At 52.8% G+C, this 18,617-nt stretch overlaps 3 protein-coding genes across 3 annotated transcripts; 2 read left to right on the forward strand and 1 right to left on the reverse strand.

Moving 5' to 3' along the window:
• The first annotated feature begins 260 nt into the window (after positions 1-260).
• DQX1 (DEAQ-box RNA dependent ATPase 1) lies at positions 261-6,340 on the forward strand. Its single transcript, XM_052649353.1, has 11 exons — positions 261-506; positions 733-926; positions 1,300-1,684; positions 2,021-2,254; positions 2,346-2,445; positions 2,551-2,709; positions 2,790-2,981; positions 4,691-4,810; positions 4,987-5,177; positions 5,515-5,705; positions 5,962-6,340. The coding sequence occupies exons 1-11, from the start codon at positions 261-263 to the stop codon at positions 6,116-6,118; spliced, it is 2,169 nt and encodes a 722-aa protein (XP_052505313.1). The 3' UTR covers positions 6,119-6,340.
• A 1,861-nt stretch (positions 6,341-8,201) lies between these two features.
• On the reverse strand, positions 8,202-9,605 carry TLX2 (T cell leukemia homeobox 2). Its single transcript, XM_052649617.1, has 3 exons — positions 9,206-9,605; positions 8,521-8,758; positions 8,202-8,418 (listed from the first exon to the last, which is right to left on the reverse strand). The coding sequence occupies exons 1-3, from the start codon at positions 9,603-9,605 to the stop codon at positions 8,202-8,204; spliced, it is 855 nt and encodes a 284-aa protein (XP_052505577.1).
• A 6,392-nt stretch (positions 9,606-15,997) lies between these two features.
• Positions 15,998-18,249, forward strand: PCGF1 (polycomb group ring finger 1). The gene is made up of 9 exons (XM_052649214.1): positions 15,998-16,115; positions 16,536-16,641; positions 16,795-16,947; positions 17,100-17,171; positions 17,298-17,403; positions 17,583-17,616; positions 17,726-17,812; positions 17,951-18,031; positions 18,134-18,249. Exons 1-9 carry the CDS (start codon positions 16,023-16,025, stop codon positions 18,179-18,181), a joined length of 780 nt encoding a protein of 259 aa, XP_052505174.1. The 5' UTR covers positions 15,998-16,022; the 3' UTR covers positions 18,182-18,249.
• Positions 18,250-18,617: the final 368 nt, after the last annotated feature.

Below are 18,617 nucleotides of genomic sequence, written 5' to 3' on the forward strand. Positions count from 1 at the left end.
CCCACGTCCCCTGCATTGGAAGTTGGGTTCTTAACTACTGGCCTGCCAGGGAAGTCCCAATAGTCCACTTTTGATAGTCCCTTACTTGGAGACTCAACTCTTCCCTGTTTCCCGGCAGACAAGAAGTACTAGGAAGGATGAACCCCAGTGCATTATCACCTGAGGGTACAAGTTAGGGATCAGGGCTGAGGTGGGAAGATGGTGTCAGTCACCAAATATGAGGCCTTGATGAATGCCCTGCCTTCTGTAGGTCCTGCTAGATGGTCACCATGGCCTCTCAGCTTCTCGGGTTGGAAGAAGAGTCTGGCCCAAACCCTGAGGAGTCTGAATTGGCTGTGAACCCCTTTGACGGGCTCCCCTTCTCCTCCCGCTACTACAAACTACTTGAGCAGCGCCGATCCTTGCCTGTCTGGGCTGCTCGCTTTATCTTCTTGGAGCACTTGGAGAGTAGCCCCAGTGGAGTGGTACTGGTGTCTGGAGAGCCTGGTTGCGGCAAGAGCACCCAGGTGGGGGGGGCGGGGGGTGGGAACTGCCTCTTCCTGGGACAAGGCGGGGCGTGGGGTGGCGGTTGCTGTGTGGAATAATAGGGGAAGTGGTCAGAAGGAGACAGACACTGAAGCACCAGAGGACTCCTCAAATAAGGAGAGATGAAACTGGCCACAGCTCCTCCAGCACTTTTGACTGGAGTTCTGTGTCCCGCTGACGGGTTGTCTTTTCCTACGCTTACCCCAGATCCCACAGTGGTGTGCAGAGTTTGTGCTGGCAAGAGGTTTCCAGAAGGGCTGGGTAACTGTGACTCAGCCTTACCCTCTAGCAGCCCTGAGCTTGGCCCTGCGAGTTGCTGATGAAATGGACCTGACCCTGGGTCATGAGGTTGGATACAGCATCCCCCAAGAAGACTGCACTGGGCCTGACACTCTGCTAAGGTGTGGCCCCTTGCAGGCCCAACTCAAATCTCCCCTCAGTCTGTAGAAACAAACCCAGCTTCCGACATCTCATCGTACCCTCCCTCAGCTTAGCTCACCCTTTAAATCATGCATGATGCAACTTTTGAATTCAGCCATTTAACCCTAGCCAGCAACCTCAGACATTCAACCTCACCCTCATCATGAAAGTCTGACTTTCCTAACTGGAGTACAGCTTATAACAGTGTCATCAATAGGCCACAGAAACTCAGTCACAGGATCTTTTTCTGACCTTTACTGTCAGAGCCTAGGCCCCCTGGGGAGAAGCTCCTCTGCACTTCTGGGGCTGGTCGGTGTCCACACTGACTCCTCTGCCCACTGCCAATGTCAACAGGTTCTGCTGGGACAGGCTGCTTCTGCAGGAGATGGCCTCAACCCCGGGCACTGGAGCCCAGGGTGTGCTGGTCCTGGATGAGGCTCAGGAGCGGTCAGTGGCCTCAGATTTGCTCCAGGGACTCCTGCGAGATGCCAGGCTGGGAAGCCGTCCAGGGGACCTCAGAGTGGTTGTAGTTACCGACCCAACCCTTGAACCTAAGCTGCAAGACTTCTGGGGCAATCCTCCTATTGTGTGTGTCTCCAGAGAGACTGGCAGCTGTCCCGCTCCGGTCTACAGGGACTCTCTCCCTACTGACCGAGTAGAAGCTGCCTGCCAAGCTGTGCTTGAACTGTGTCGGAAGGAGGCTCCAGGAGATGTGCTAGTGTACCTGCCCAGTGAGGAGGTAAAAAAATGGCTCGCGAAAGGAGGTATTCATGTCGAATGTCTGCCCCTTCCTGTCCCAGGGGAGAATGGGAGCAATGCTGGTTAGGAACACTGGAGTTCTAGTACTTATTCTCTGTTGGGGTCTTGAAAAATTCCAGGGTTTTGGTATAAAAACTTTTTGATTCCATACAATGTAGAGATTTGCAGTTCAGTGAGTTCCTGAAATTATAGCACCCCTACTTTATATGAGTATGTACACTTTTTCAGAGTGAAGGTCCATAGCTTTCATCAATTTTTCAAAGGGATCTGACCCACAAAGGTGAGAATTACCCTAACACCCCACCTCTCTCTTCAGGAAATTTCTCTGTGCTGTGAGTCCTTGTCCAGGAAGGTAGGGTCCTTGGAAAACCAAGGGCCCCCACCACGGGTGCTGCCCCTTCACCCAGGCTGTGGACAAGCTGTTCAGGCTGTGTACGAGGACACAGAATCAGGTGCCCGGAAGGTTGTGGTCACTCACTGGCTGGCCGACTTCTCCTTTTCCCTCCCCTCCATCCGACATGTCATTGACTCAGGACTGGAGCTTCGAAGTGTGAGTGAAAGAGAAGTGAGGGGGACACAGGGGCTAAAGATAGAAATAGCCCGCTCTCATCTGTCCCGGCCTTGGTTGGGGGTGGTGACAGGTTTACAGTCCTCAGATCCGAGCAGAATCTCAAGTGTTGAGACCAGTCAGCAAGTGTCAGGCAGAGGCAAGACGACTACGGGCAGCAGGGATCCCACCAGGTAAGAGCTTTTGCCCTCAGTAGGATCAAACACGAAAAGAGTCACCGAACCATAGGCCCTGAGAAATCTACAGTGGTCTTCTTTCCCAGATCTTTCTCCCCTCAGGATCCTGCCTCCGCTTGTATCCTAAGTCCTTCCTAGAACTAGAGGCTCCCTGCCTGCCCCAGCCCAGAGTGTGGGCAGAGAATTTGAGCCCCCTGATGTTACTACTAAAGAGGAGACAGATTGCAGAGCCAGGGAAGTGTCACTTCCTGGACCGGCCTGGTGAGCACCCTTCCTGCCCACATCCTGCTGCCCTCCAGGTTCTGAGATCCCCTGACCTGTAATCCTTGTTGCCTCTCCAGCTCCAGAAGCACTGATGCAGGCCCTGGAAGACTTAGACTATCTGGCTGCCCTGGATGATGATGGGGACCTGTCAGACCTGGGAGTTATCCTATCAGAATTTCCCCTGGCCCCTGAGCTGGCCAAAGCCCTGCTGGCCTCGTGTGAGTTTGACTGTGTCGATGAGATGCTCACCCTGGCCGCCATGCTCACTGGTATGAATCACTTACCTCTCTGGCTCTTAGGACTACTTCAGCCCTCCCTCTGGTGTTCTGGTGCTCCTTAAGCTGGCCCCTTCCCCTTTGCTCTAGTTCCCAGCCCTCACTGCCTAAAGAGTTAGGCTTCATCACTTACCCCTCTCCTGTCTCTGTTGCTTCTGGTCCCGCAACAAGTCTCTCCTACCTGTTTTTACTAAAACTGTACCTGTCGTGCTCAACCCTGTAATCCCTTCATTATTCAGAATAATCTCTATCCTGCTCAATCTAGGGTATTCCTCGCCCACTGCATTCCAGCTTCAGGCCCACCCCAGCAGAAGGGTGACACTTCTGCTCACCAGTGGCCTCCTAGAGACCTAATCCAGTGAGCACTTTTGAGCCCTGTTCATGACTTTCTTTTGACACTTGAGAATGGCAACCACTTTAACACTGCCCCCTCCCTAAGCCTCTGTGACCTGCTCCTTGTGGTTCTCACCCTACCTCTCTTGCCACTCCCTTAATCTCTTACTTGAGCTCTTCCTCCTCTGCTTCATCCTCTGCTTGCTCAAAGTAAGTTGAACCTCAGGGCTCTCCCCTTGCCCCTTTTGTCTTCTCATTCCCTGAACTCTCTGAGCAAGTTCATTCACATTCATGGTCTGAAATGCTACAATATCATTCTTCTGAATCTTGGATTTATATATCTGACTCCTGATGGCCGTTCCTATCAGAATGGTCCACAAAACTTCAACCCAGAACTGAACTCGAGCACCTCTGTTGTTGCTGAGCTGAGCCCTTTTTAAATCTGCTCCCTCACCACCACCACCAAAAAGTCATACCATCACCTCAGCGGCTCTACTATCATCATTCTAGACTAACCTTTCTCCAGGTTTGTTTTTTTAATTTTTATCTCCTAATTAAAAAAAAAATTTACCTGTTCTTCACCTGTTCTTCTCCATACTTAAGGACTTGCCTGGTGGCTTAGAGGGTAAAGCGGCTGCCTGCAATTCAGGAGACCCAGGTTCGATCCCTGGGTCGGGAAGATCTCCTGGAGAAGGAAATGGCTACCCACTCCAGTACTCTTGCCTGGAAAATCCCATGGATGGAGGAGCCTGGTGGGCTACAGTCCATGGGGTCACAAAGAGTTGTACACGACTGAGCGACTTCAGCTTCACCTTCACTCCATACTCAGAGTTAATGCCAATGTAGCTCTTCATCGCTGCTCAGCTGGATTCCTTGAGTAGCCTCCTAACTAGTCATGTGAACTTCTTCCAAACATGTGGATTCTCTTAAAAACTCTTTATCGGTTATTCTCTACCTTCCAAACAGAATGTAAACTCATTTGCACAGCCTTGCCCATACCTCCCTCCAGTTTTATCTCCTGCCACCCTGCCACACATACCGTTCCCTCTATCCATAATCCTAGGTGCTCGCAGTTCTCCAAACATGCTATTCCCACATCTAGAATACCCTCTCTGCCCTTCTCCACTCAGCTAATTCTCAAACTTCAAATATTGGCCCACACACCTATCTTACGTGTTGGTCTCTCCCACTAGACTCTAAGCTCCTTGAAGGCAGAAACTGTTTTTCATTTATTTATCTTCAATGTCCAATAAAGTGCATAGTGTCTAGAAGTCTTTTGAGTAAAGTTCCCAGAGTGACATTGCTGCCTTTTTCAGTGTACTGCTATCTGTTCTCATGCCCCCAGTGAACTTCCTCTCTTCTGCCTCCAGCTGCCCCCGGGTTTACTCGTCCTCCACTCTGTGCAGAAGAAGCTGCCCTGCGTCGAGCGCTAGAACACGTGGATGGTGATCACAGCTCTCTGATCCAAGTGTATGAAGCCTTTATACAGAGTGAGTGCTCCACTCTGCATCCTCTTACAGAATCCCAGATTTTCCAAAGAGAGGAAGTGGTGTGCAGCCAGCTGACAGATCTCTAGTCCCAGGAAAAGGAAGCCCTTTGACTGAGAGTTGGGTTCTTTTAGGGGTCTCAACGACTTTAGCTATAACTGGTCCCTTTCTGTTCCTAGGTGGAGCAGACAAGGCTTGGTGCCAGGCTCGGGGTCTAAACTGGGCAGCATTGTGCCAGGCCCGTAAACTTCGGGGAGAACTCCTAGAACTCATGCAACGGATTGAACTTCCCTTGTCTCAACCAGCCTTTGGATCTGAGCAGAATCGCAGAGACCTTCAGAAAGCGCTGGTGTCAGGATACTTCCTTAAGGTTAGGGGAAAGAGTTGGGGTAAGGATCATAAAAGGAACAGAAAGTAGAGGGAGCAAAGGTTAATGTATGCCACCTCTGAAATTGGGACCCAGGTGGCCATTCAAAGAACTCTTTAGAACCAGGAGAAACTTTTCCTTTGATGTTTTGGGGTATAAGGGGCTATGGAAATGCCATACATTATGGTAGTATGGTAGGGCTATAATACCTAGAGGTATGCCTTACTTTTAATACTCTCACTACCCTTGCTGATAAGTCTTTCTCAACCCCCCTTTCTTTCTTCTACTGACTGACACTTCACTCTCACTTATTCCTTCAATATCTTTGTCTTTCAATGAGGTGGCCCGAGACACAGATGGAACTGGAAATTACCTGCTTCTAACCCATAAGCATGTGGCCCAGCTGTCCCCATACTGCTGCTACAGAAGCCGAAGGGCTCCTGCCAGACCCCCACTGTGGGTGCTTTACCACAGTTTCTCCATTTCCAAAGACAACTGTCTTTCCATTGTTTCTGAAATTCAGCCACAGATGTGAGTTCCCTGACACCCCTCCTGCACTGTCCATTCCTCTTCCTGGGGCCAAAATTACAGCTGAAGACTTAGAGAAGCTAAGTGGGGGTGGGGGGTGGGATGGCAAGGGCGGGAATGGAGGGGAGTGAGAGGGTCTTTGCGGTTTGTAGTAACATGATTTGAGGAGACAGGTTTGTGGAAGGGGTAGTAAGAAGTTCAACAATATGCATTATGAAAGAAGACATGGAAACCATCTAATTATGACTGTCTCTATCAGGCTGGTGGAATTGGCTCCTCCATACTTCCTGAGTAACTTACCCCCTAGTGAGAGCAGAGACTTCCTGAACCAGCTGAGGGAAGAAAGGACAGATTCTTCAACCAGGAGTGAATCTTCCTCCACCCAAGAACTTGAAAATGCCTGTCTCCTGCAGTGACCTGCCTATGGGGTGAAGTTGAATTCATCTCATCACATGAGATCTTCCCTCAGGCTAGCACCTAGGCAGCCATCCAGATTTAGAAGCCCAAGGGTCAAATGTAAATACTGGAACCTGAGTCCCAAGAAATGGAGCTGGGAGTGGAGCAAATTGGTTAAGCCCCAGTCTATACAGGGTAGGACCGATTTCTTAGCTTTCTGCTATTTATTGAAGAGGAATTGACATGCCCTCTATACCCCCAACTTATGCCAAACCCATCCTTTTGGTCTATAAAAGTTCTGTTTATATGATACCAAATTTGAGTTTAGTTCTCTAGTATCATTTACAGTATCTATGAGTTAAAGATGACACAACATAAAAGAATCAGGGTGAACTTCAACAGTGATACCCTCTTGCCTGGCTCCCACCTCTGGTCGACCCTTTGTGCTCTGACTGACCTCGCTGTCACTAACATGGGAAACAGGTAGTTTGACTACAGTTGGCCTCTGACCCTGCCTAAAGCTTACCTCACTCTATCAACTGCTCTTGCCTGCAGGGGAGGAAGAATGGGGGTGCTATAAGAATAAGAAACAATTGACCCTTTTGTTCTCATACAACTTAAATCTTGCTCCTTCTTAAAACTCAAGGCTGTTGGATCTGTACCCAAATCCTTAACTTTCCAGCAACAAGCTTCCCAGCAGCCCCTGGCCCACCCATAAGTTCTAGCAACTTCAGGAACATCATGCTTTTACCAGCTGGATACTCCTTTCTCTTTTCTTTCCTTAGACTATTAACTTTGATATCCTCAATCATCTTACACATTATAAATGTGTTTATAGAAATTGATAGAAACCTTTAATCCTTAGAACTCTGCTTTTCTACTCAGACTTCCCTCCCTTGGAGATGCTGTCTGCTTTTATCATTCCATGTATTTCCTCCTCTATGTGGATGTCAACTGACCTCCCCTGAAAGGCATTTTTCCAGAATGTATTCTCTCCAGTGTGCTTGCTCAGTCGCTCAGTCGTGTCCGACTCTGTGACCCCATAGACTGTAGCCCACCAGGTGCCTCTGTCCATGGAATTATCCAGGCAAGAATACTGGAGTGGTTGCCATTTCCTACTCTAGGGGATCCTTCTCTCTAGGTTTAGCATTTAGTTTTGCCTGCAGAGTTAATCTTGGTCTTGTCTTCCCAATTTCCCTTTCATCATCCACAATACCATTGATTTCTTGATCCTTTACATTTCCAACCTAAGAGTTATCTCTGATTATTTTTAAGCCTATCACTTCCTATTATTTGCCAGACTCTGCTCACCCTAACTCCCCTGGGCCCATTAACTTTGTCCATTGCTTCCCTCTCTGTCCCTGAGGGACACCAGAGCCTGATTAGTGTTCTTAGATTTTCTCTTTCATCAAGTGTGTCTCGCCCACCACTCACTTGGGAGGTGCAAGTGGGAGGACATAGTCAGCAGGTTAAACACACAGACAATATGGGGCTCAAAGTCCTTAGCGATTATTTTACAGTTGAAGAATGACATGCCCAGCATGGATAACCCTCTGGTTCCCATCACAGTCAGACTCGCCCTCTAGCACCTCCTCCATTACTCCCCTGTCATTGGCGTCTTCCTTCCTTCCCTCACACTTTTGGTACAGACCCGGCAGGCTGCAGCTGCCGAATCCCAGCGGGGCCTGTGAACAGCTTGGGCCGGACAGAACCCTGGTTCCACCCCACCCACGGAAGAATCCGGAGTCCCTCGAGAGGGCAGCCATAGGACAGCCTGCTCTCCTCCCCGCACCTCATTGGCTATCAAACTGCAGGTCCCGCCCCCTCAGCCCCCGGTTCCAGCCGCCGAGCGACAAGAGTGTGGGAAATGGCGGGAAAGATCGCGTTTAAGCGCGCGGGGCAATTGCGCGACGTTGGCCTGCAAACCGACGGTGGCCGAGGAGCCCTTGGCGATAGCCTCAAAGCCAGCTCCCCTCACACGCTCCACTGCTACAGAACCACGGAGTGGGCGGCCATGCGCTCCTAGGCCCCAGCTCCGGGGCTCCACGAGGCGCCTCGGTCCGGAAGAGCGCTCGCTCGCTCGCTCGCTCGGGCAGGCGTCGCTCACACCACTGAAGCAAGCCCGGACACGGAAGCCACCTTGTTGTCCTCGGCCCAGGGCTGCAGGTTCTGCAGCGCGAAGAGCGACGAATTGTGCAGGCAGAGCGGGTCCGGAGGCAGCGGCGGCCGCAGCGGCCGAGGCAGCGCGTCCTGCTGCAGGTGCAGAAGCAGTCGGCCCGCGCGGTGCCGCTCCGCCTCGCGCTCCTCGGCCGTCTGGCGCCTGGGCGGGCGGAGACGCGGGGTCAGCGAGGCCAGCCCCAGCCCGCCCCGCGCCTCACCGCCACTTGGCCCAGCCCGGTCTTTCACCCGCCCCGCGCCTCACCGCCACTTGGTGCGCCGGTTCTGGAACCACGTCTTGACCTGCGCGTCGGTCATGCGCAGGGCCTTGGCCAGCGCCGCCCTCTCGGCCGAGGCCAGGTACTTCTGGCGCAGGAAGCGCCGCTCCAGCTCCAGCACCTGCGAGCGGGAGAAGGATGTGCGCGGCTTCTTCCGCTTTGGGGGGGTCCGATTTTGGTAGGGATGACCTATACGGCGCGTCCCGGAGAAGGGCGAGAGCGCCGCTACAAGGAGGAAGAAAGAGCAAGGCTAGGTTTTCCGGGCGGCCCGAGGTGTCACAGAAGAGAGCGCGGCTGCTGAGGCCACAGAGCTCCCGCGCCGGGTCCCTACAGTGCCCCAACCTCGACTCCGCACCACTAGAGTCTTCTACACAAAAAAGGGGAGCCTCGGAAATGGCCCTCCCTCTTGGGTGAGGGAGAAACCTCCCATGTAAGTTCACCCTGCCCTCCCCGCCGTGCGGACAGTGAACTGCAGAGGAGAGCGCGGGCATCGACGGCAGCTACCTCCCCAGCGCCTCTCAGTAGCGGAACCAAGAGATACAAGTTGAGGGAGGATCCCCTGGGATTAGGGGCGAAGGGTATAAAAGGGACCTTGAGTTGGAGCAGAAGGATCAAAGATGAGAAAACAGGGTCAGTGTGGGGCATGACACTGGAGGGATCGGGCAACCTCACCCGTGAGCCGGTCCTTGGCATAGCGGCGGCCGCTGTCCATCCAGGGGAAGGTGAGTCCCGCCAGGCCCCCGGCGCCGCCCAAGCCCGAGGGCCCAGGAACTGCAGGTGCGCCTCCCGCGGGCGGCTGCACTGGCAAAGGACGATGCGCCGGGACGCGGATCACGCCGCCCGGGCCAACACCAGAGCTGCCTGGGACCGCGGCCAGCGAGGCCGCGGGGCCGTAGCTTGAGGCTCCGTGAAATCCACCCGAGAACGCCGCACTCTCTCCATGGCCCTGGCCCATGCGACCCGGGCCTAGGCCGCTCCCGGGGGGTTCCGGGCAGCTCAGGATCTGATCGATGCCGAAACTGATTGGCTCGTGGTGCGGGAGGTTGTGCGAGGCCAGCACCCCCGGCTCCATGGGTCCGGGTCAAAGAGGACCTCAGGAGGTTTGGCGGTTAGGGAGGGCCCCCCAAACAGCTGTGGGAGCCCAGCAGCGGAGCGTTTAGGGCGGTGGCTTCAGGGACCTGCCGGGCTGGCCGCAGAGAGGCGCCGGGACGCCCAGGACATCTTCATCCCTATGTACTGGAAGTAACCCAGCCCTTGCCGGCCTCTGCCGGGTGTCGGCGCAGGGACTCGCATCCCGGGGGAGCGCGACCGCCTGGGGCCCCAGGAGCGCCCTTCTTGACTCTGAAGCGCGGATGGACGCTGGACTGCCAGGGCCTCTGCCCGAGTCCAGGGTGGAGAGGGTTGGCCGACTTGGGCTGGGGCAGTGACTGACAGATCAGTCTTGGGTGGGCAGTGGGGGCTGGGGGTAGGGCAGGGGCGGGGCCGGGCCCGTTAAAGGGGAAGAGACGCCTGTTTGCTCCAAGCGCGGGCAAGACTGGCCGGCGGGAGTGGTGAGGGTACTGGAAGGGGGAAGGTGGCGAGTGTGTTATGAACTTGCACGGGAGGGGCCAGAGCTCGGGCCGCTGCGCGCTGAGTCAGCCGAGATGCGCAAGGCGACTCCATCCTCACTGGCCTCCGCCTCTGGGTTTCCTCTCCTCACCAACTTCCTTGCAGGTGCCGCCTCCCACAGCCCCCACTCTTCGCCTCCCGATGGGTCCAGCCTGACGACTCCCGGATTCGTTGTGGCCCCCGCCTAAATGCTCTCGAAGACCAAATTTCGTTGTGGCTTTCTGGCTGCGATGGGAAGCAGCTGGGGAACGGCGCCGGCGAGTTGGAGGCTGGGGAAGAGGACAGTTGGAGGTGTGGCAGGGTGTCCGGTGAGCTAGGGCGGGGAATCACTGGGCCAGTGATCCTGGTGCTCCTCCCGGCCTCTCCCGTAGGGGCCCCACTCCTCTCCAGAGCGCCAGTAATGGGCGGCCAGTGTTTCTTAGAATTTCGATTTCCGTAAATCGGTGTAAAGCGGACCGGTGGTTGTACCCGAGCCAATTTAGGTCGGTGAGGACTTGGGGCTGGCGTTCTGCCCCCGACAGGGAACCAGCAACGCGGACTCTGCGCCCCGACTCTTCGCCCAGGAAGTCTATTCTCACACACTCCTGCCCAGCCTCCAACGAAATCGCCACAGGCGACACTTGGAACCTTACGAAGTCCTCGGAGGATCCTAACCGCCTCATTTCGCATAGCTGCTTCACCCCACCCAAGCCCAGGAAACTGTGCCTGGAGCGTGTCAGAGAAGGGAGGTGGGGAAAGACCGAAGCCGCTCAGCGACCTTGTGACCTCTGGCCGCGGACCCAGGAGCTGGGAGCGTGTGAACTCTGCATCCTTCCCCGGGATGGGACCCCGGGCCTGCCGGGCCCCTGAGCCTTAGACCCGCCCCTGCCGCCACCCGGCCCGGTGCAGGCCGCCATAATCGGGTTAGCTGGGTCGGAATTACATTACCTTCCCCGGCCCGCCCCGGCCCCCGGGGGTTGGGGGGGGGAATCCTGGCGCCTCCGAGCCGGTGAGACTGGGCGCCTGGAGGCGGATGTTCTTACCATCCCTCGGAGGGTGGGCACCCGATGAGCAGCTTGGCCTGTCTCAGACACTTGGTGGCCAAAGGACCCTGCCCTGCTGTGGCAGTCCTTGGCCCCTCCACCGCAGCCCACTCAGGTGCTCTGATCCTGACTGCCAGTGACCCTTGTGAGCTGAAGTGCCTTCTAAGTCTTAATAGCTGTGTCTCCCCGGGAGCACGGATCTTCCAGTTGATTCTCCAGGGTCTCCTGGGGAAAACTCTGCCCCTCCTTTCTCCCTAGCAGATGGGCTGGCAGCCTGGAGCCTAGGGCAGGGTAAGAGGTCTTTTCTCTCGAGGGAACCAGGAGTGATATTTGGGCATCTGGGCAGGAAGATAAGGAAGAGGAAGAAGGGGGTAGGCTTTCTCCCCACACAAAACCTCAGTGTTCTCAGAAGCCTCAAGGTGAAGGCTGAGGCAGGGAACCATGGGGCAGGGAGGCAGTGGGCATTAATAACACTAGACATCCTCCCCCAGACTTGTCCACCTTCATCACCCACTTATCCAGCTCTCCCCCCACCCTGCCAACAATCTTCTGAAAGGGTTGGGGGTGGGGAGGTACTGCCCATTGGTAGCTGTTTTTGTTTTGGTGAAGAAGACAGATAATATCACCTTCCCTAAGCCTTCACAGAACTCCAGGCATCTTTTCTCAGCAGTTAAGGGCTTGGGCTACTAGAGAGCATGAAACCTCTGGTGTTCAGGCAAACCTTTCAGAGATAGCATGGGCTAGATTCCCCTGGATGAGAACAAAGAGCCTAGGGGGACAGTGGATTAAATAACTCTGGCAGGTTAGGAATTTGTCAGTCCCTTTCCCCACTCCCTTGGGGGCTTCCCTTGTGGCTCAGCTGGTAAACAGTCGGCTTGCAATGCAGGAGACCTGGGTTAGATCCCTGGGTTGGAAAGATCCCCTGGAGAAGAGAAAGGTTACCCATCCAGTATTCTGGCCTGGAGAATTCCATGCAAAGAGTTGGACATGACTGAGCATCTTTCACTTTCTTTTGCCACTCCACGGGTGGGCCTCTAGGAGGAGAGAGTGGGCACTGGTGTGTCTCCAATCAAGCTGAATAAAATCCTTCTTGAATAAATCAATACAAGTGAAAAACGAAGCATCGTGCAGACCTTTATACCTCCTTATTCTACATCCTGCCTTTTGAGGTAAGCACAGATGGCTCTGCCATCCAGAGCTTGCCCAACTGATCCTTAGAAGAGAATGGGCACAAACCTGGTAGTGTGTGTATATATATATATATATTCTGGGAATTAAAAAATATATATATTTCAGTGCTCTGCTTCAGGGACAAAAGGCATCCAGTTCTGTCAGCCACAGTCCTAGGAGTTTCTCAGTTTGCCTCTACCTTGCTGATTCCCTGACTCTATGAAAAGCATGGTTCTATTGGTTTATGTTGAAGAGAGGCTCTGGAGTCAGCACCCCCACCTCTCATACAGACTTCCTTGGATCCATCTCACCATATCTCACATGCATGTGGCTGCCCAACTCTTCAAACCTGCAGCTTCACAGGGAGAGGCCACACTCCTAGCCTGTTTTCCTGCATCTTCTCTTCATCCTGCTGTTGGTGCAGTATTCCATGGTTGAGGTGGTCCCCACTCCTATATCATCAGTTTCCTTATCAACTTAGTCCCTCCTACTGCCGACTGTCTTAGGTCTCTACTGTCTGGACAAAGTTTTTGCCCAACTCTTCAAGAGAAATTATGTTTCTTTTTCTTTTTTACTGCCCATATCCATTGCCTCCATTTCCTTAGTATTTATTCTTTTAATCCACTGTAAGTTAGCTTTACTACATGGACCCTATCTCAGAGATATCCAGTATCCAGTGTCTATTATCCAATACTTCTCTGACATGTTTTACTTTGTTGACCATCAACTCTTTCTTGAAATATCCCTTCTTTTGGCTTCCATAATATTGTATTATTCTACATCTTTGGACATTCACAGTTGCTGCTTATCTTTTTCCTCCACTGACTTTTCTTCTTCCACTGAAGACTGTGAGCATTCAGAGCTCAGACTTCAGCTTTACTCATATCTACATCTGCTCAGTTTTCATCCTTTCCAATAGTTCCATCTAATACATCTACCCAGAAAACTCTGTGACCTCAGTCCCTGGTTGCGACCCTTGCTGTGTTCCATCCTACCATTCTAGTCTTCTGGCCAGCTCTACCTGCTTTTGCTCTAGCCACCTTAAGCCAACAAGCTGAAGGAAATGCTTCCCCCGAAGCTCCGTATTCATTTCCTCCTATTATTCTTTGAAATGTTTCATGCACAGCCCTTCCTTTCCATTTCCACAGATAAAACCCTAATATAGGCCAGGCTTCCCTGGTGGCTCAGTGGTAAAGAATCTGCCTGCCAGTGCAGGAGACACAGGTGCAATCTCTGGTTCAGGAAGACCCCACACTCTGGAGCCACTTTCTAGCTAAACCTGCATGCCACTACTATTGAGCCTGTGCTGGAGGGTCCAGGACCCACAACTGTGGAGACTGTGCATGCCTTAGAGCCCATCTCCTGCAACAAGAGAAGCCACCACAGCCTGCAACCAGAGAGTAGCCCCACTCACCACAACTAGAGAAAAGCCTGTGCAGCCATGAAGACGCAGCACAGTAAAAATATATTCTTAATAAAAGCCTGATATAGGCCATCATCACCACCCCCCATATTCATGTGTTCGTCCACAAAATTTTGATTGAAGGTACTATGTGCTTGGTACTACGTACTAGCTACTGTGTACCTGGCACTGGAAATATAGTTGTAAGTGAAAGTGAAGTTGCTCAGTTGTGTCTGACTCTTTGTGACCCCATGGACTGCAGCCTACCAGGCTCCTCTGTCCATGGGATTTTCCAGGCAAGAGTACTGGAGTGGGGTGCCATTGCCTTCTCCAACAACAAAAGTCCTACCACTGAACAGCTACATTCCAGTGGGGGAGGCGACTGAAAAAGAAAATGTATACCATATACTCAGAAATGCTAAGAAAAATAAAGCAAGGAAGGGGGGAAAAGTACAAGAGTAGGAGATGATGATTTATCTAGATTGATCACAGAAGGCCTCATGGAGTAAAGACCTGAAGGAAGAAAAGGGCCATTTGGATATCTGAGCATTTCAAGTTGGGGATACAATGAGAGTATATATTGGTGTACCTGTGGAACAAACAGTGGGAGGTCCTGTGTGTCTGGAGAGACTGAGAGACTGTGAGAGACCACACAGTCTTGAAGGCTTTTATTCTAATTGGAAAATGACTGGATTGTTTTAAACAGAAAAGACACCTGATTTTTACATTTGAAACAACTTCAAGGCAAAACCGACATACAATAAACTGTACATAAGATGTGCAATTTGATACACTGATATATGTGTACACCCATGAAACCATCAACACAATCCAGATAATAAGCATCTGTCAACTCAAAAAAACATTTCTAAGTATCCTTTTGGATTTTGATTCATGTTTTACCAGAATCACTGTGAGCTGCTATGTTTAGACTAGGCTAAAGAGGGTAAAAGTAGAAGCAAGAAAGCAGGCAAGAAGCCACTGCAGTCACCCAGAGAAGAGATAATGGCATCTTGGAACAGGGAAGTAAGCAGTGGCTATAGCGAGTAGTTATTTTTAAAAATCACTTATAACTCCTTGCCTCTAATCCACTCTGAAGATAAATGAATATGTTTCTTTCATCGGATAACCCCCTTTCTTCAGAAAAGTTTTTTTTCTCCCCTATTGCTTTCACACTAAAGTCCCAACTCCATAAGGTTCTACTGCTTCTCATTCTTCTCTATCATTGCTCTCAAATCTACACCTTATCCTCTTTCAGGTCCCTCTCCACTGTGCCTTTCTTTTCTATTTCCACCACACTTCTTTCCCCTACTCCCAATCCCGAATTGTGCCCACACAAAGACCCACTTCCTCCAGAAAGTTTTTCCCCGTCTCCACTGGTATCTCTCGCTTCTTGATTATCCAACTGTACGTGATGTTAATACTCCACAGTAATCTTATCCTTGTTTTCGATGGATTTTGAATCCCACTTTTTAGAAAGTACCTAGGGACGTCGGTGTATCAGGTCCAGTGCCCCTGCATACCCCCCAAGTGCGGGACTGGATCTATGCCATCTCGGGAGCTCGCTGCCTCAGCGTGTCCATGTGTGGTAGTGTCCTAGCCGTCCTCCCCTCCTCCTTGGGCATCTGCTCTGCATTAGTCTGTCCCAGGCCTTCGCAGGCGCCGATGATTGAATCATCATCATTAACCAGGGCCTGCCCCCCCAACCTCGGCGGCAGGAGGGAGTGATGGGGGTGGGCACGATCACTACCAAGTCCCTGGGGTCCCTCCTTCCCCGCCACCCTCTACGAGATTCCGCAGAGCTCCAAGAAACCTCCCTTGTGGAGGGGGGACAAGGCCTTCCACCGGGATGAAGCTCCGTAATGCGGGCGCGTAGTAGGACACAAGCAGGGGACCCGGAGGGGTTTCTTTTATCAGGGACGTCGCCACAGGAGATCGACAACCCTGAGTGGTGGCGGGCGGAGACCGCCGGGCCTTTGGGATAGAAGGCGGCAGTCTTTTGCAGGCTCCAAAAGTCAGTCCCGAGATCATGTAGGGTCTACTATGACGATTACTACAGGAGGTCGAGGAGACAGGACCCCTTCCCACGAACCCCCTGGACTCCCTAATTACACATTGAGGAGGGGGAGGGGCCAATGGGGCTCAGGTGAGCACACGGGGAGAAGGGACATGGGCGGGGCCTTACAGAGGGTCAGCGAATCCGAAAAGACCTAAGCCTTCGTTGCGGGGCGACAAGTCCCGCCCCGCAGGCGGCACCGGAAGTAGCAGGCCGAGATCAGCCTTTAAGATGGCGTCTCCTCAGGGGGGCCAGATTGCGATCGCGATGAGGCTTCGGAACCAGCTCCAGTCAGTGTACAAGATGGACCCACTACGGAACGAGGTGAAGGGGCGGCAGGGTTACCATTGCGATCGGCTAGCAGTGAGAACTGGGGCCGGCTAGAGGACGGGCGGTGGCTGGCCGGGCGCCCAGTGCGCCTGCGCAGAGACAGGGTGGCCAGTGCGCCTGCGCGATTGCGATTGGGTTGCCAAACTCTGGGCTAGGACGCCTGCGCATTGCGCCGCTGACGTTTTGTAGGCTCCCCTGGGAAAGGAAGGTCGGGTGAGTCAGGCTAGAGAGAACCCCTGCTGTGCACAGAGCCCTCTGCTGGGTGGAGGGGGAGTGTCAGCCCCCTGGGAGCTAATCAGCTGACGGCGCCGGGTGCAGAGTTGGCGGGGGCTCTGATAAGTGGCCACTTCCAGATCGTGAAGGCACGGGGGTTGGGGTTGGGGAAATGATCGTTGACGGAGGGTGTGTCCGCAGGAGGAAGTACGAGTGAAGATCAAAGACTTGAACGAGCACATCGTCTGCTGCCTGTGCGCAGGCTACTTCGTGGATGCCACCACCATAACGGAGTGTCTTCATACGTGTGAGTGCCCAGAACCCTGGCTGTTTTTTCCAAGCCCTGTATCCCACTAAGCTGTCTGTCAGCCTCTAGGCTGCTTGCCCTAACCACCCAGGAAACCCAGCCAACCCATAAACCCAGTTTTCAGAGGGCTTGAGAGTCTTTCTCTCCTGACAGTCTGCAAGAGTTGTATTGTGAAGTACCTCCAAACCAGCAAGTACTGCCCCATGTGTAACATCAAGATCCATGAGACACAACCACTGCTCAACCTCAAACTGGACCGGGTCATGCAGGACATCGTGTACAAGCTAGTGCCAGGCTTGCAAGACAGTGAGTAACCAACTGGACTTTGAGGGGCCTCTAGAGCACTGTTGCTGGGGGGCAGCTTGAGGTGGCAAGGGCTTTGGTAAAGAGGTTGACAGCTCGAGGAACAAAGAATGAGAGAGGGCTTATATTTTACTTCCCATACTACCCTCTTCTAGGTGAAGAGAAACGAATCCGAGAATTCTACCAGTCCCGAGGCTTAGACCGGGTCACCCAGCCCAGTGGGGAAGGTATGTTGCTTGGTAGCAGGCGGGTAAGGTAAAGCCCCCAGAGCATTCCTCCTGCCCAGATTTGCCACCTGGGGAAAATGGAGTGTGGAACATGTGCCACTTTCCTTGTTACTCTGTCTTTCTCAGAGCCAGCCCTGAGCAACCTTGGCCTCCCCTTCAGCAGCTTCGACCACTCAAAAGCCCACTACTATCGCTATGATGAGCAGCTGAGCCTATGCCTGGAGCGGCTGAGGTGAAGGATAGGTCATGGGCTATCTGAAGTGACAATGACAGTGACCCAGAGCCAGGGAGGGGCCTAGGGAGAAGGCGAGCAGTAAGGGAGTGTCTTCCATTCAAGAGAGTATATCCTAGTTCTGGGTGGGGGGCAGGGGAAAAGCCAGGGCTCCCTAACCTGTGTCTGTTTCCCCCCAGTTCTGGCAAAGACAAGAATAAAAGCATCCTGCAGGTAAGAAGGGCTGAGGGGAGGGCCTCTCTAAGGAGACTCAGCACTCCATGACCCTTGCCTCACACATCTTGTCTTCTTCCTGTCCCTCCCGCCCCCCACCAACCCCCAGAACAAATATGTCCGGTGTTCTGTTAGAGCTGAAGTTCGTCATCTCCGGAGGGTCCTATGTCATCGCTTGATGCTAAATCCCCAGCATGTGAGTATCCCCATGTAGATTTTTTTGAGGGGGCAGAAAGGGGTAAGAAAGGAGGAACAGAGCCAACGGTATACTTGGGTAGTTCTTGACCTGGGCAAGAGGATAGTTTCTGAAACTTTGCCCCTGTCTCCTTCCTAGGTGCAGCTCCTTTTTGACAATGAAGTTCTCCCTGATCACATGACCATGAAGCAGATATGGCTGTCCCACTGGTTCGGCAAAGTAAGGCAGTGCCAAGGCAGTCCCCGGGGCAGAGGTGGGCTGGGGGCCCTTCTGGGTAAGAACGTTCCCACTGACTACTTCTTCCCCTTGTTTTTTCCTTAGCCATCCCCTTTGCTTTTGCAATACAGTGTGAAAGAGAAGAGGAGGTAGGGGCCAAGCCCCCACCCATCCTTGTCCCCTCCCTTCCCCAGATATTTATGTGAAATTAACTTCGGCTTTATTTTTTGAAATAAAAACTTGAAAAAAGCATCTCTCCTTGCCCTTTTTCGTTCTGCCACACACTCCTGCTTTGTCCTGTGTCCTGCTTCCCTGTTGAGAAGTCTTCTTGAGTTTCATCGAAAAGGAGGGCCTTTCTGTGTTGGTGTTCCCTCAGTGAGTTAACAGAGGACAGCCGTAGAGGACCCTACATATGTAAAACTCAGAAAGTGAGCCGAGTGAACCAGGTCACTCATACCTTCCTCTTTTGGTGAAGGGAAGGGGCGCTCTCGCTGTCCTTGAATGTTACCACGTGTAAAGCAGACCCGAGTGCATCAGGTGTCCTAATTCAGTAGTGGTGAGAATGGGGCTAGGGTCTGACAGTGGCCAC

Source organism: Budorcas taxicolor, chromosome 11, assembly GCF_023091745.1.
Source record: "Budorcas taxicolor isolate Tak-1 chromosome 11, Takin1.1, whole genome shotgun sequence".
In the NCBI taxonomy this organism is placed as follows: Eukaryota; Metazoa; Chordata; class Mammalia; order Artiodactyla; family Bovidae; genus Budorcas; species Budorcas taxicolor.